The sequence below is a fragment of the Pyxicephalus adspersus genome, chromosome 1 (genome assembly GCF_032062135.1).
Source record: "Pyxicephalus adspersus chromosome 1, UCB_Pads_2.0, whole genome shotgun sequence".
NCBI lineage: Eukaryota > Metazoa > Chordata > Amphibia > Anura > Pyxicephalidae > Pyxicephalus > Pyxicephalus adspersus.
In genome coordinates, this window is record NC_092858.1 from 14,911,909 (window position 1) to 14,928,302 (window position 16,394).

Genomic DNA, 16,394 nt, shown 5'->3' on the forward strand with positions numbered 1-16,394 from the left:
TCCACTTTTACATTGCAGTTTTAGTTATTAGCGCAGTGCTAGTAACTGTCACAGAGTGCTATGCTGGGCTGGTCATTGATGATAACTTTCACACTGCTGCCTTTTACATACACTGATGGAAAGTCTTTGGGATGTGATGTTGGGAAGTTGCATTCAGCTGTTATTATATAATCAGTGATAGGAATGCAGTGCAGTGATGTGGAATGGTCTCTAGACTAGGTGCACTGCACGAGATACCATTATTATTATTATTATTATTATTATTAATATTTTTATTATTACTGCTGTAAGTGTAAGTTTTCCTTTCTGGACACTGTGAGGTCTATTTATAAAGCAGTGAATGTGACATTCACCAATCATTCTTTGTCAATGTGTTTTTAATATCAGTGATGGATTCTCCAGCAAAGAATGATGAATGCCAGATTCACTACTTTATACATTTATTCCCATGTACTCTTTATATATCCCATGTGACTCCTCACTCTCATTATAATACAGGAAGGCTGATATAGAGGGCGATCCAAGTTCGGTCATTATTTGTTTGGTCATCAGACTGATGAATGTAGGGGATCATTTCACCGTAACAAATCCTTCAGCTAGAGAAATCATTCGGCATGCTGGAAATTATATAAGGCCCAGGGGCAATACTTTACAAATAATGGGTAATCAGTGACATATGAGTGTGTTTTATTGCACAAATTTCCTATGGATTGATGGGAAGGGGTCCAACTCCCAATGTCTCGATCAGATCTGGGTGATGATGGCTTCCTATTGGCTGTTTGCTTGTTTGGATTGTAAAGGTTCTGGAAAAGTTTGCTTCTTGGTTTCTTGTTTGCTGTATCCCCTTGTCATTAAATGTTGGTCTGTATCAGATTTCCAGCACCGACCACCTACCTGCCTGCAACCTTCCAGAACTTATCATTTCCCAGCACTGATTAATTACACAGAGCACCTTTTGCATTGTTTACCTTCCTGCACTCATCCCCCCAACCTTCCAGCACTGATCACCTCCCTGCAACCTTCCAGTACTGATCACCTCCCTGCAACCTTCCTGCACTATTTACCTCCTTCGTTCAGCTTCTGCAATAATCAACTCCTTCACATCTCTGCACCTTCCCTGCACTGATAACTTCCCTTCTATCTTCCTGCCCTTATTTCTACACAGTCCACTTTTACATTGCAGTTTTAGTTAGTAGCGCAGTGCTAGTAACTGTCACAGAGTGCTATGCTGGGCTGGTCATTGATGATAACTTTCACACTGCTGCCTTTTACATACACTGATGGAAAGTCTTTGGGATGTGATGTTGGGAAGTTGCATTCAGCTGTTATTATATAATCAGTGATAGGAATGCAGTGCAGTGATGTGGAATGGTCTCTAGACTAGGTGCACTGCACGAGATACCATTATTATTATTATTATTATTATTATTAATATTTTTATTATTACTGCTGTAAGTGTAAGTTTTCCTTTCTGGACACTGTGAGGTCTATTTATAAAGCAGTGAATGTGACATTCACCAATCATTCTTTGTCAATGTGTTTTTAATATCAGTGATGGATTCTCCAGCAAAGAATGATGAATGCCAGATTCACTACTTTATACATTTATTCCCATGTACTCTTTATATATCCCATGTGACTCCTCACTCTCATTATAATACAGGAAGGCTGATATAGAGGGCGATCCAAGTTCGGTCATTATTTGTTTGGTCATCAGACTGATGAATGTAGGGGATCATTTCACCGTAACAAATCCTTCAGCTAGAGAAATCATTCGGCATGCTGGAAATTATATAAGGCCCAGGGGCAATACTTTACAAATAATGGGTAATCAGTGACATATGAGTGTGTTTTATTGCACAAATTTCCTATGGATTGATGGGAAGGGGTCCAACTCCCAATGTCTCGATCAGATCTGGGTGATGATGGCTTCCTATTGGCTGTTTGCTTGTTTGGATTGTAAAGGTTCTGGAAAAGTTTGCTTCTTGGTTTCTTGTTTGCTGTATCCCCTTGTCATTAAATGTTGGTCTGTATCAGATGATTGAAGTATATCTGTCATACAGGAAGTAAGATTACTGACACACTTAAGAAATTCATGCTGCTATTGGGCTCAGCAGGGGAGGATCTACTGCTGGATCTGCCAATCAGATGAAAGAATCCAATTCCCTGCACTAGTTTGCATTTCTGCTCCCTCAAACAAGGCCAGGCACCTGCATGAAGATGTATATTGCATCTGACCAATCCATAGATCTGGTGACTGTATTTGTTACATATAAATTCATTTTTTCTTTTTGTATTCATCTGGTGCCAGTAACACACTAAGGCCCAATACGCACATTTTTCACTTGCAGCTCTTTATTGCAGTCATGTCATGGAAATTCACAAATCTCATTGGATGCTGAAAAAAATAACCATCATTTCTTTTTATTAATAACTCACCTTTTTCTGGTGTGTTAGATTAGTTAATTCAGATTACTAGGGTGACAATACTCACATACATATCTGGAGCTATAGAGGAGCTGTGTTTTCACTATTTAATATTATTATTATTATTATTATTATTAATAATAATAATACATATTACGCAGCGCTGTACATTAAATAAGGGTTGCAAATGACAGATGAATACAGACAGTGACACAGGAGGAGGAGAGGACCCCGGAGAGCTTACAATCTAGGAGGTGGGGGGAGTATCACACACCATAGGCTGTGCTCATTATTTGGAACACAAGACGCCTTCCCCCTTTCCTCATCTTCATAACTTAGAAGAGGGGTTGCTTTGCAGTTCATAGAGAGATCAGAGAAAGATTTCAGTCTCCCCATGACATGACAACAGTTTAGGATTTCTGAACAGCTGGAATTTTCTGTACTTACCGAAAATACATTGCACCGTAAAAAGAAAAAGTAATGCAGCCGTCAATTTTAAAGACCTTTAAGCTGCTGAAATATATTAAATTCTTTTTTTGGGGGGTTCCGATGCACATTACAGTGTACGTAGTGGTAATTTTATATAGAAGAGTCGAGGAACCTAAGAAGTTTTTATTGCTGCATATTAGTCTTCTTTTTATGCTAGCGGCAGTTATCACTGATAATGTCAATGGGGTGAAAATTCCTAAGTCTATGGTGAATGTAGTAGCTTCAGTATCAGTAATGCACATGGTGCATCCCCTTTACAATGGAGGTCAGCTCTGCGTAATATGTCAGCGTTATATAAATACTGTGTATTAATAATAATAATAATAATAATAATAATGCTGCAATGTTGTACTGATAGAATGAGTACAGCAGAGACAAGACATTCTAGTAGGAGAGGTGTAGGATTAGTCTGCTTTTGCAATTGCAGTCCGGAGAATAAAAAGGTTATATAAAATAAAATACATGGGGGAAATTAAGTGTGTATATATCTAAAACTTTTTTTTTAGTTTTGGGTAGATTAGGGAGTGATAAAAACCCATATTGCTTTCTGTGTCAATGCAGAGTAAATTTACGTCTTACTTTGTCCTTTTAACCATTGCCACTAAGATGGGAATTGGAAAGTCACCAGTACTATAGATGAGAATACCTTTTCCTATGGGGTTACCTTTTCTAGGTACAGATGTATAAGGGGGGTATTTCTCATGCTATTTAGCAGTTTTCTTTTACTTCCTGTTGCATCTTCTATAGATTGGAGTGAAAGTAAATATTTTCAAATAACTACAGAAAAAAATTGATGGTTTCAACTCTTCCCAAATCTTAAACTAAATTATAAAAATGTATATAAATTTATTTTAAATTAAATTTATTTTTTCCTGCAAAGGCTTAAGCTGCCTAAACATTCATTTGTTGCTGTTTGAGTTTTTGTTTCTTTTTGATTGTGAACTTCTAATGCCTACAATATGAGTCAGTAGGCTTTGGGTTTGTGTGGATGGGCAAATGCAAATTGGCAATTGAGGCAATTCTAAGATCACACAGCTGCAGTAGACCTGCAGCTTATCAACTTCTGACCTGCACTGACCTGCTGCTTTTGAATTCCTGTAGACTTGTATAGCAAGAAAAGCCATTTTAATGCTATCAAAAGACCATCAGCACTGTTCCTAAAGCTGGCCATGCACATGGCAAATTTCAGCCACATGTAACTAAGAATCGAACAAATGTTTGAAAATAGTTGCCTGCAAACAGTCTACTGCCCATCAATCACCTAAAATTGATCAGTCAAATTGAGCAATTTTCTACTAATTTCCACCTCCCAGCACTAGGAATTCCGCAGGAAAGTCACCATATGTATGGTTCAGAGTGCAGAAATTTCAATACCAGAAAGCCTAAGAGCCAAAAGAAACAGTCATATGGTATAACATTTCATCATCCACCAAAGACCAAGGCTATGTACACACGTGCAATAATTGTCGATGGAAAGGATCTTTCCAATGACAAAAGACTGCACGATGCATGAACAAGTGCTGTATATATATATATATATATTATTGTTCTGCTCTATGAAGAGGGGAGGGGAGGAACGACAGAGCGGCACCCCCCTGCACTCCCCTTCACTTATATTACAATCGTTTGTTGTCCATGGTCTGTGGATCTGCCAGGGCGGTCGTTCAGACAATGAGCACTGTACATATGTCAGATTCTTGTCCAATCTCAGCCCTGAGCCGATTATCAGACCAGAACTATTGCACGTGTGTAGGTAGCCTAAAGCTACGTACACACGTCCAATGGTTCTGGCCCGATAATCGGCTCAGGGCCGATATTGGATGAGATTTTGGCGTGTGTACACCGCCCATCGTCCATCGTCTAAACGACCATCCTGGCGGATCCATGGACGATGGACGAACGATCGTAATGGAAGCAAAGGGGGAGAGCGCACAGCAGGGTGCCGCTCCGTTGTTCTCCCCCTCCCCTTTCCCTAGAGCAGAACAGTGCTGTATGTACAACACTCGTTCGTGCATCGTGCAGTTCTTAGTTGTTGGAAAGGATCATGAAAGATCCTTTCCAACAACTATAATTGCATGTGTGTATGCAGCTTAATATAGGTGAACTAACTCTTTAAATGTAACTTCAGCAAATAGAAATAGGAATCTATCATTTAGCAGTGCAGGCTCCTTTGGAAAGCAAATATATGGCATTGTCCTAAATGCCTCCAGCCAATTTCCATAGTATAAATAACTGATATCCCGGGATATTTTCTTTTCTCTGAGTCCCCCCCCAGACACAAGGCAGGAGGAGTGTTATCTGGAGTAAGCAGCTAATATCACAAAACTGGCACCAAACAGTCTGCAAACACCACAAAGCCATGGGGGTACTGACAAAATAAAACTGCTCCGGGCCTGTGGACCCGAGGGGGATTCCCTGTAATTGCCTTCCATTATGTCTGCAAACAATGAATATAATTTGCTTCAACAATGAGCAATGGGTGGCTATTTGATCATTTTAAGAGACAGTATTGAATTGGGAATTTTTGTTCCCTGTGAACCTTTTTAAAAGTGGATCTAAAGCCAAAAATGTTTTATTGTTTTAGATAGAGCAGGAAAACTTAGAACTCTGTCAGGTGTTTATTTTTATGGATGGGCAGACCAAGGCTGGGTACACACGTGCGATATTTGTTGTTGGAAAGGAAATTTCACAATCCTTTCCAACGACTAAGGACTGCACGATGCTTGAACGAGCTTTGTACACACAGCACCATTCTGCTCTATAGAGAGGGGAGGGGGAGAACGACGGAGCGGCACCCCGCTGCGCTCTCTCCCCCTTCGTTTTTTTTACGATCGTTCGACGTCCATCGTTCGTGGATCGGCCAGGACAGCCATTTGAACGACGAGCGCTTTACATACGCCAGATTCTCGTCCGATATCGGCCCTAAGCCAGTTATCGTATGAGAACCTTTGCACGTGTGTACCCAGCCTAACTTATTATTTCTCCTGGTGGGGCTGCTGTCATCAAGGCTGAGAACACCAAATTTTGAGTTATCACCGAAACAAAAATGGGGGAGTATTCCACCACTCCAAACATCTGTACAGATGTCAGATTTCTATGAGTAGAAATTATCTTGCGTGCAATCTACACGTTTCCAATGACAGGAGAAAGAACGAGCGCTTTACACACAGTGCCATTCTGTTCTATAGATGAGCGAGTGGCATCCCGCTATGTTCTCTTTCATTGGAATGTTTACTGGAAATCTTTGCTTAGTTGTTTATCAACCTGTCAGGGTGGGTTGATAAACAATGATGGGGAGGGGGGGCACTGCGTATGCTAGATTTCCCCCAAGACAACCACAACCATTAGTTTCAGGAAACAATCACCTGATGTGTATACTTAGCTTTAAAATAGATTTAGGAAACTTTCCTTTTACTTAATTTTGTATCCATTACAATGTTTTTAAGTAGGCACAGAAAGCAACAAACACCAGACAGAGCTGCAACCCTTCCCTACTGTCCACAATGAATACATGAAGCTGTGGCTATAGTAGTTTCCCCCTCTTGCAGTGTGAACTTTGCTGTATAGAAATACAAGAGACTGATATGAATACATTAATAAATATGGAGCTGCATTGATTTGTGCATTTCCTGCCTGCAGTTTGCATTAAGGGAATCATACTGATACAAATACCTGTGCTGTATAAAAAATACATGTTGCCTGGCTGCCTTTGGCTTTAATCATTTCTGATTTACTAAGCTGGAACAAGCATGCAATCAGCAAAGCCAAAGATATATTCTTATCATGGTGACTCATAAAAAAATGAAAGACAGAGGGTCAGCAACCAAGAAAATGCATACAAGTGTTACAACCAAGAAATAGTTGTTTGAGTAAGAGCGGTCAACAATGGCAGCCGCTACATTTATCATAGCACAGATTTCCTGTACAATCTCTGTGTTTATATGATGTATGACGAGGATAGAGCTCCCAAATGAGTGTATAGAGGCTTACAGTGTAACTTGCAGTATACATAACACATGTGTCAGAGACTTATCAGGACTCCAGGTCTTTGACAAATAGTTGGCCCATTATAAATCACAAACTTCCTGACATGAACTGCCTTTGAATGGAAATGTCCGATAAAGCAGAGCTGTAAAACACTGCAAAATGTAAATAAGTCCAGAGCGGTCTTAAGAAAGAATTGAACTCTAAAAGCTGTGCCCTATAAAGAGGACTAGTCGCCAGTATGGCTTGTGGTCTCCCAGCGGCTGATCTTTTCCTTATTACTGACTTACCATGCTTTGTTCTGCTCTGTGTTTTAGTGTATTTGTGGCCATGTTGCTAGAGGCAGGGCTTTGCTTCCTCATGTTAGAGCCTCCGGCAAGGAAAACCATAAACTGCACAGCATCGGTATTACTAGTTCTCATCCCAATCTTGTGGGACAGAGAACACTTAGATCTCAGGGTGTATGCCTGCCTAGTTCTCCCCTGCTGGACTGCAGAACTATCCTTCCTTTTTTCTATATGACATGGGGATTGTATTCTGTAGTTCAGATAGACACAACACAACACTCTGTGCTTAAAGGGCATGTTCTTATTAGCTATTGCCTGGTACCACTTGAAAAAACACATATGTGAACATGCCAAACAGTACAGTGAGCTCTGCCTAGGTTCTCTTCTGCTGGACTAAAGAAAAAAAAAAGATTTATTCTGAAATTTTCGATTTTTTTTTGCAAGCAATTGTTGGTGGCAGTGTTCCTGATACATGCAGAGTGCAGGGCTGGTTTGCCACATCTGCTGTCTCCATAGACTTGAATTGGAACTGCTTGTTACTTGTCACCACTTATGCAAGGATTTGCAGGGTTTTTTTTTATTCCTAACTGGTGGCAATTGCAAAAGTGAAGAAAAACAAAATACTGCTTGCACTGCTTTTGCAGTTGCTTGCAAACACTTGCATGGACATTTGCCTAAAAAATCCAAATGATTACCCCCTGTTTACTTCTTCTGGGCATCTAGTGGTTGCCAATAGGCACCTAGTAGCAGTAAATTTCACTGCAAATCTGAAGAGCATATAACAGTCCTAGGCACAGAAGAGGCACTGAGCCCGATTTATTAAAGCTCTCTAAGGCTGGAGAATATACACTTTCATCAGTAAACCTGGGTGATCATGCAAACCTGGAACAAATCTAGTCCAGGATTGGGAACATTCGCTAAGAAATAGCAAATGACTTAGGAAATGAATTCCAGGTTTGCTGGATCACCCAGCTTCACTGATGAAAGTGTATCCTCTCCAGCCTTGGAGAGCTTTATTAAATCAGGCCTATTGTGTGACAGCGTATGTTTAACAGATTAAAGTTGATTTTTGCATTTTTCAGTCTTATGTTGCTTTGCTGCCCCTGAACTTTCTTCTCTTGTGGAAAAACTGCTTCAATGCGTTTCCAAAAAAGTTGTGGGCTTTACAGAATGGGAAGGGCTTTGCAATGTCCATCCTATATCTTAGCCCTGCTACTTCTGCTATGTAATAGCCCAGACATTCATATTGCATTGTACCATATCTAAAACACATACATATACTGTACAGCCTGATAAGTCAATCTGAAAGACCGATATATTTATATATGTGAAGGTTTATTAGATTGGATTGCTCCTTATTAATTTATCATGTCACCAAGCGTTCATGATTATGTATTTTACTCTGAGAAGCGGCTGTGAGATAACCTCAGATTTGGTGACATGAACTTATAATGATTTAAAACAATGACCGTTATCATCTAAGAATTTATGTGACCTGCTTTCAGAGATCTCCAATATCATTCATCCATAAAAGTGTGAATATAACCGCAAACTTCATAAAAATATATTCACTCTCTCCTTCTAAAGGGATAACCGGCTCAGCATATTTCATTCAGATGGCACCAGGAGCTCCAATTCCTCACTTTTATTGCTCATTTATGAGTTCCCTGTCATAGCTATGGCAATATATTAACTGATGGCCAATCTGAAAGCTTCTGAAATGGAAAAATCGGGTCAACGTTTTAAAGGATGTTGAATTTGGAGCTTTTAGGAACGTTTTACAATCGTGTTTGTAGTAACTCTTGATAAATGATCTGATCTGCCAGCTTTCATTATTTTTTTTTAATCAATTCGTGAAATCAATGGCATTTTATTTTCCCCATGGCTGGAGTGTTTAAATAAAAAAAATGGTTGACCACCCTTACAAGTCAATGGTCATTGGACTGGCCACAGAATAAAACCCTGTACAGGGATCAGATTCATGTAACTTCTTCAGTGATCCTTTCTAGTGACAGGAGAAGGTACTATACACACAGCATCCTTCTGTTCTATGGAGAAGGAAGAGGGAAGGACATGTGAGCGGCACCCCACTGTGCTCTCTACCATAGGACTGTGGTTGTCCTCTCCTGGTCATTCATTGAGCCTCCAGGGGGACTGATGAATGACCTAGGGAGACCACTGTACAAATGCTAGATTTTCACCAGGGACTATCATGACCATTCATCTCGGGTGACATTCATCTGGCATGTGTGCATAGTTTAAAAGGTGTCTTTCTAAGGCTGGGCAATTTTTGTCGTTTGAAAGGATCTTTCCAATGACTTACAACTGCACGATGCATGAACGAGTGCTGTACATACATACAGCCCCGTTCTGTTCTATGGAGAGGGGAGGGGGAGGACGACGGAGCGGCACCCCGCCGTGCTCTCTCCTTCTTCACTTCCATTAAGATCCTTCGTCCTTGGACCTGCCAGGACCGTCGTTTGGACGACGGGCGCTGTACACACGCCAGATTCTTTTCCGATATCGGCCCTGAGATGATTATCGGACGAGAACAATTGCACGTGTGTACGTAGCCTAAGGCTGCGTACACACATTCTCTCTCACGATCCTTTCCAATGACAAAAGGCTGAACCAGTGCTGTACATACAGCGCCATTCTGCTCTATGGAGAGGAGGAGAATGACGGAGCTGCACTTTATTCCCTTCACTTCCATTACGATCTTTCAATGATCTGCCAGGACATATCCATGAACGGTGAACAACGAACACTGTACACACGCCAGATTCTCATCTGATATGAGCCCTGAGCGAATATCGAACAAGAATTGTCTAACCTGTGTGTACATAGCCTAAGACTGCAGTGGTCTTTTCTCCTCAATGGCCTGCACAGTACTTTTTCCATTCTTTTTAGAAAATCAAAAAGTCAGCACCCAAAAAAACAATGTTTCTAATCTTTAGTAGACCACAAAATTGTATCGTATAAATGTATTGTATCCTATGGGGAAAGAATAATGTGTGAGATATTTTACAATAATGGTAGCCCACTGTCCTTTGTCTTTAAACCTAACAGTGTTGCCAACTTTTTCATAATCTTTCCAAAAAGGTTAACATTCTGTATACCTTCAGCATCTCCAAATGACCCTTTAATTGTTGGCTACCTTTTGCACCCAGTACTCACCTTTTCCTTGCCTTTGTTTCCTGTTTGTAACATGTTTGCTTTGCATTTTCTCTGTTGTATATATATATTTATATATATATAACATATTTTCCCACTTTTCATGATTCCTGACATTTCTGGCTGTTTCAGCACCGCCCACTTTTAATATTTAGCCAGATTGGTTGCCATTATTGTTCATTTAGGAACCCTGTTATGTATGATTATTGCTGATGTGGATTGCATTATTATTATTTATATTATCAATATTAGCATTTGCACGCAGCAAGTAGATACATTTAGTTTATATTTAGGTCTGAGATCCCGCATAATAATGTTCTCTCTGCAGAGATTACATCTGAGTAGAAAACCCAGAGGGTTTAGTAAGCTGAATATCGAGCAGCCGCACAGTATGCATCTTTTATAAGCGCTCTGTTCTAGGTAGATGCACGTTGATTTTAAATGAGGGAAAAAAATCCCCAACGTCTCATGCTGTTCAAAGTTTACATAGACTTTTATGTCGACTTTCCATGCAACTTGGAAAACTTTAATAATTATTCTAAAAACCAAAACTTTTTCTCAAGGTATGGATAGCCTAGGAAAAAGATAAGACCTCTGTTGGATTTGTGGCTGTTTTTTTGGCTGAGATTTAACATCTCTATTTGTCATCAAGATGGAACGTGATGGGAAACCAACATTTCCATTCACTTCCTGTTTGAGAAGGGAAATCAAGGGCAATATCCCCAATGGAACATCGGCAGCTATAAAAAAAAAAACTGACTGGGGTTTAAAATATAGTGTTCTATCCAAAAGTTTTGCTATTATACAATATTGCTGCAGTATCTAGAACCAGAATTGAGTTATAATGGACACTTTTGGTTTATCCTATGTAATGTAATATGTGTATAACCCTAGGGCGGCTGTGGTTGTCAGATACCTTGGGTAGAATGAGTGAAAAAAATGTTCTGCTTTTCTGAGTCGTTTTGAAACCCTACTAAATTATTTTGGGTTGAATTGGAACACTTCCATATTCAAAACATTTCCAGGTCCTGTCACTTTCACCTGCGCAACATTTCCAAAATTGGCCCCTACCTGTCCCAGAGACCACCAAACTCCTTGTACACGCTATTATCAACTCTGGTCTGGACTATCCCCTCTCTGGTATTCCACTAACCCGACTCTCTTCTCTACAATCTAATATGAATGCTGCAGCCAGACTCATCCATCCTTCCCAACGCTCCTCTTCTTCTGCATCTCTTTGTAGTTCTCGTCATTGGTTTCCATTTCACCTTAGGATCAAATTCCATCTCCAGTGCTTTGCCTTCAAATCCCTCCACAGTTCTTGTCCCACCTATCTTTCTGACCTGATAGAAAAATACTCCCCTAGCCGCTCTTTTCGCTCCTCCAATGACCTACTAATGACTTCCGCACTCATAACCTCATCACACGCACGGTTCCAAGACTTTTCTAGAGCTGCCCCAACTCTCTGGAATGGTCTTCCTCGTCTTATTCGCCTTGCTCCTACTTTCTGCTCATTTAAAGAGCGCTCAAATCACATCTTTTCAAACTTTCCTACACATCTTTTTCTGTCTCTTAAACCCTCATGACTTCCCACCACTACATATGTCTCATCCTACTGTGTGATACTTCCCCCACTTACTAGATTGTAAGCTCTTTTGGGCAGGGTCTTCGCCTCCTCCTGTGTCACTGTTTGTACCTGTCTGGGATTTAAAACCTCTATTTAATGTACAGCGCTGCGTAATATGTTGGTGCTATACAAATACTGTTTATTATTAATAATAATAATAATAATAATAATAATAAAAAGTTGCCCTCTGGTTTTGGAACGGGGTGGCCAACAAGCCTATGTAAGTGTGATGAAATGGTGAAACTTACGTAGCATATTTATAGAACAAAAGTATATATTGCAGTGTTTCTCAACCTTTTAACATGGGAAACCCTTGAAATAACTTCAGGGAACCCCTTCTATAATCATTATATCCACAGCTCACAGTACATTAGTGTGGTGGTCAGTGGGAAGAATTCCTCTTACATTGCTGGCCATTGGGAAGGCTGCCACCCTTACAAATATATATCATCATGGGGACAGTAATCTGAGAGATTCAAACTGCTCATTACTCAATAAACCCCTAGTAACCTTTAATGGAACCCTAAGGTTCCATGAAATCCTGGTTGAGAAACACTGGTATATTGGGTTTAACTACAGGGGGAATAATGAAGTTTATTGAAAACTATGGTATTCTTGTTTCAGGTTCACTCCCTCCTTACTACGGTCTATGTGTCCAGTTTGAAGAAAGTGGTTATAATTACCAGGACTCTCCGGTGTACCCCGACAATAATGACCAAACCACTGTGACTGAAGCTGGGAGCTCCACAAGAGAACAAACTGGTATGGAGATATATAATATAACACATAATGATAGTTTTCATGCAAAAGGAAATAATACCTTACTAGAATGTCATCACAAAGTCCAGGTTCTTTTTTTGAAATAGTTACCAATATCTCATTCAGATGTCTTATTCAAAATTACCTTTATTCAAGATATCTGAGCATAATCCGCACCTGACAATGTATTTTTTTGGCAGTACAACTATTTTTAAAGTTCTCCAAAATATTTTGGAATCTGTCTTCTAACTTTGACCAGATTGCATTCTCATACAATATTAGATACAGTTGTGTAAAACTATCTGCAATTTTCCAAAACCCAACAATTTAGCAAAATTCATCTGACTTAATGGTTCACCCAATTTCTCCCATGATAGTCTGTCTTCTCCAGTCTTAGAGAACTTCAATTTTTAAACTTTAATCATGCCAAATATGTGATATAAATTAAACCACAACGTTTACTGATTTCACATAGATTCACTGGGCCTGATTTATTAAAGCTCTCCATGGCTGGAGAGGATACACTTTCATCCAAAAAGCTGGGTGATCAAGCAACCTGGAATGGATCTGATCCAAGTTTGCTGGATCACCCAGCTTCTATGATGAAAGTGTATCTTCTCCAGCCATGGGGGGCTTTAATAAATCAATCTATTTTTTTCAATAAAATAAAACCCACATGAAATGGAAAGCCGTGTGCCAAATAATATAGGCAACTATCATCTCCCTCAAATAAAAAGAAGATGCCCCCCTCCCCATAAAAATGGAGATATCATGTCAATCATATTACAGCAAAAACCCTTAGCAGGTATCAGTGCCAATATTCCCAGGGTCAGGGCCGGCTAATAACCCCCTGGATCATCAATAACCTGCACCCCTTCAAAAATTCTCCCTTACCAATCAACCCCCCGCCATAGTACCCCTCGGCCCCCCAATATTAAACCAACAATCAATAATCACCCCCATGCAACAATTAACTTTTTTTTAGTTTTGGATAGTGTGGAAAAGGGGGGAAACCCCTGCTAGTTTACTCGATCCAGTCTATGTGCCACTGGGGAAATTCACCTTCACCTCCTGTTCCAGAGGAAATCTCCCAAAGTGAGGCAATACACGTTTTAGAAGGTTTAGAAAGTTGGGATGTGTGTTTCCATGGGAAGTTTCACCTTTCTTTTTCTGGAGACAACACTAATTTTGTAATTTCCACCTTGTTTATTTTTGGTGACAGTGGTTGTCAGGACAAATAGTGGGGTAAATCTCTTCAATTGGACCACAGACAAATATCCTGGCAGACAATCCATCTTTTCTCAACTCAGGTCATGCCTAGAGATACACCCCACCCCCCCCACCCCAAATTATAGATCTCCCTCCAGAAAGCTGATGTGCTGGAAAAGTTTTCCTTGTAAGGTGCCCATACCAAGATACTACAGCAGCCCTGTAAAGGCCAAGCAATTACTGAATTTATCGTGGCCAAGAATGCCCATGTACTGTTGAAGATACACATTTCTTTCAATCTAATTGATTGACTACTGGAAGAGGGGTCCAGTTTTATTAGTACAGGTACTTTTGTCATTTGATTCCCATAAATATAGAAAATACACTGTACTCTTTATATATAGTATTTACTTTGCTTTGTTTGTGAAATTGCAGTGCTTTTTTGTTTATTACTGTTTGTCTTTGTTTTTGTTTTTCAAGAAGAACAAAGGTCCAACTTCCTACCTTTTCTCAGGATATCAGAGGTGGAAATGCGAGGTTCTGAAGATGTGACTACAGGAACTGTGCTTCAGAGACTGATCCAAGAGCTGAGATATGGCAACCACAACGAGAATATGAACCTCCTTGCTATACACCACCAGGCACCAGGGACTACCGGACCAACCAACGTGACCACCAACTCTGTTTCCTCTACAGAGAACCTCACACAAGAAGACCCACAAATGGTCAGCCAGTCAGCCCGGCAAGAACCACAGGGGCAAGAACATCAGGTGGACAACACTGTGATGGAAAAAACACTGAGGAACTCTCAGCCCCAGCAAAATAACGAGGAGCTACCTACGTACGAGGAGGCCAAGGCTCAATCTCAGTTTTTTAGAGGACAACCAGGACCTATGGGACCCGGATATTATGTTGCTGGTGTGGTTGCTAACCACAAATCCAAAACAGAAGGTCGGCCAACTGTAAGCCGGGCCAACACTGGACAGGCTCATCAAGATGAGGCACTGAAAGAACTCAAACAAGGCCATGTGCGCTCTTTGAGTGAACGGATAATGTTGTCACTTGAAAGAAATGGAGGCAAACAGCACTCCTCGACTTCCGGTAGTATTAAAAGTATAAAAAATGGTGCACCGTCTCCAGTCCCAACCTCAACAAAAGGAATGGAGCAGAGGGGGCCCCCACCAGACTATCCTCACAAAATGAAACAAGCTCCGGTTCCTGTAAATAAAAATCAGGAGCAAGGACACTATTATAATGAACACCCAATGGTCCATGAAATGGTGAAGGCCTATCCAGGCTCCCAACCAGTTAGAACTGAGGCCACTGTTCTCCGATACCAACATCCCCCAGAATATAACACCACAAGGTATTGAGAACTAACTTTTTAATGTGACCTTTCACATTTTTACATACTTGCATGTTTTAGTTCTTGTATCTATTTGTGGGTGAGCTAACCTATAGAGGCTAGACTAGCCATTACTGTCAATTGACTTTATACGGTTGAAGGCCAACTAAAAATATATTTTTTAAAGATTCATTTATACATTTTTTTTTTGGTTTAAGTTTCGTACAGAGGGAATCCAGTGAGGAATCCAGAAGTGATCCGGCAAACCTGAAATTAATCTGATCCAGGATTCCAAACATTTGTTAGCAAATAGCAAATTACTTTGAAGAAATCCATTCCAGGTTTGCTGGATCACCTAGCTTCACTGATGAAAGTGTATCTTCTCCAGCCTTGGGGAGCTTTAAAAATTAGGCCCTGTGTCTTCTGGTATCAATGACACCCATATGCTTTTTTGTCATTGGGTGTCTTGTCAGCAAGTGAGAGTAATTTTCCCTATTATCCCTATTATAATAAGCCCCCCAACAAAAAAAAGTTTCTCCGTACTGAAACTTTGACAACTGTTGAGCTATAATTGTCATGTCATATAGAGAGTGTGTTGTATTATAAGCTGGCTGACTCATTGACTTACATTGTGAGAAGAAACAATAAAACACGTATTACAGCACTGCAGGAAGCAGCACCTGAGTGTGTAATGAGTAAACCTAGCTGCCCCCATGCGCACATTGTATCTAAATTATGCAAAACAAAAAAAAAGTTTTTAAATATTTTGGCATTGGTAGTAGAGGATTTTGTTTATAAGAACTTGAAAAGCCAAGGTAATTTATAGTAGAACAAAGCAGAAACCCGACATTTGTAGCAAATGATATTCTGCTAAATAAAAGGATAGAAATGGTAAAGTCTGCTTTTGTTAGTTTTGGATTGTGAAGGATCTATTGTATTTCAGAATGGTGACAAACTGAAACCTAAGGCATAAGTTGGAGTCCAGAGGATGGGGAGGGGTTTAACCGTTTCTTGATCAGAGGATATTGATGCATGGATGCCCAGACTGACCAATTTGAAAACTTTTTAAATGCTCATCTTTATTTGGTTTTCT

General features: G+C 40.1%; 1 protein-coding gene across 3 annotated transcripts in view; it reads left to right on the forward strand.

Annotated features, from left to right (window-relative positions):
* AMOTL1 (angiomotin like 1) overlaps positions 1–16,394 on the forward strand; it is an 87,005-nt gene that overhangs the window by 31,691 nt on the left and 38,920 nt on the right. For 2 of the 3 annotated variants that reach the window (XM_072402713.1, XM_072402727.1), the window contains 2 exons: positions 12,613–12,750; positions 14,437–15,322. In XM_072402713.1, the coding sequence (XP_072258814.1) occupies positions 12,613–12,750; positions 14,437–15,322 (1,024 nt within the window). The remainder of the gene's footprint in view (positions 1–12,612; positions 12,751–14,436; positions 15,323–16,394) is intronic. The other variant, XM_072402719.1, reaches the window with a different exon arrangement.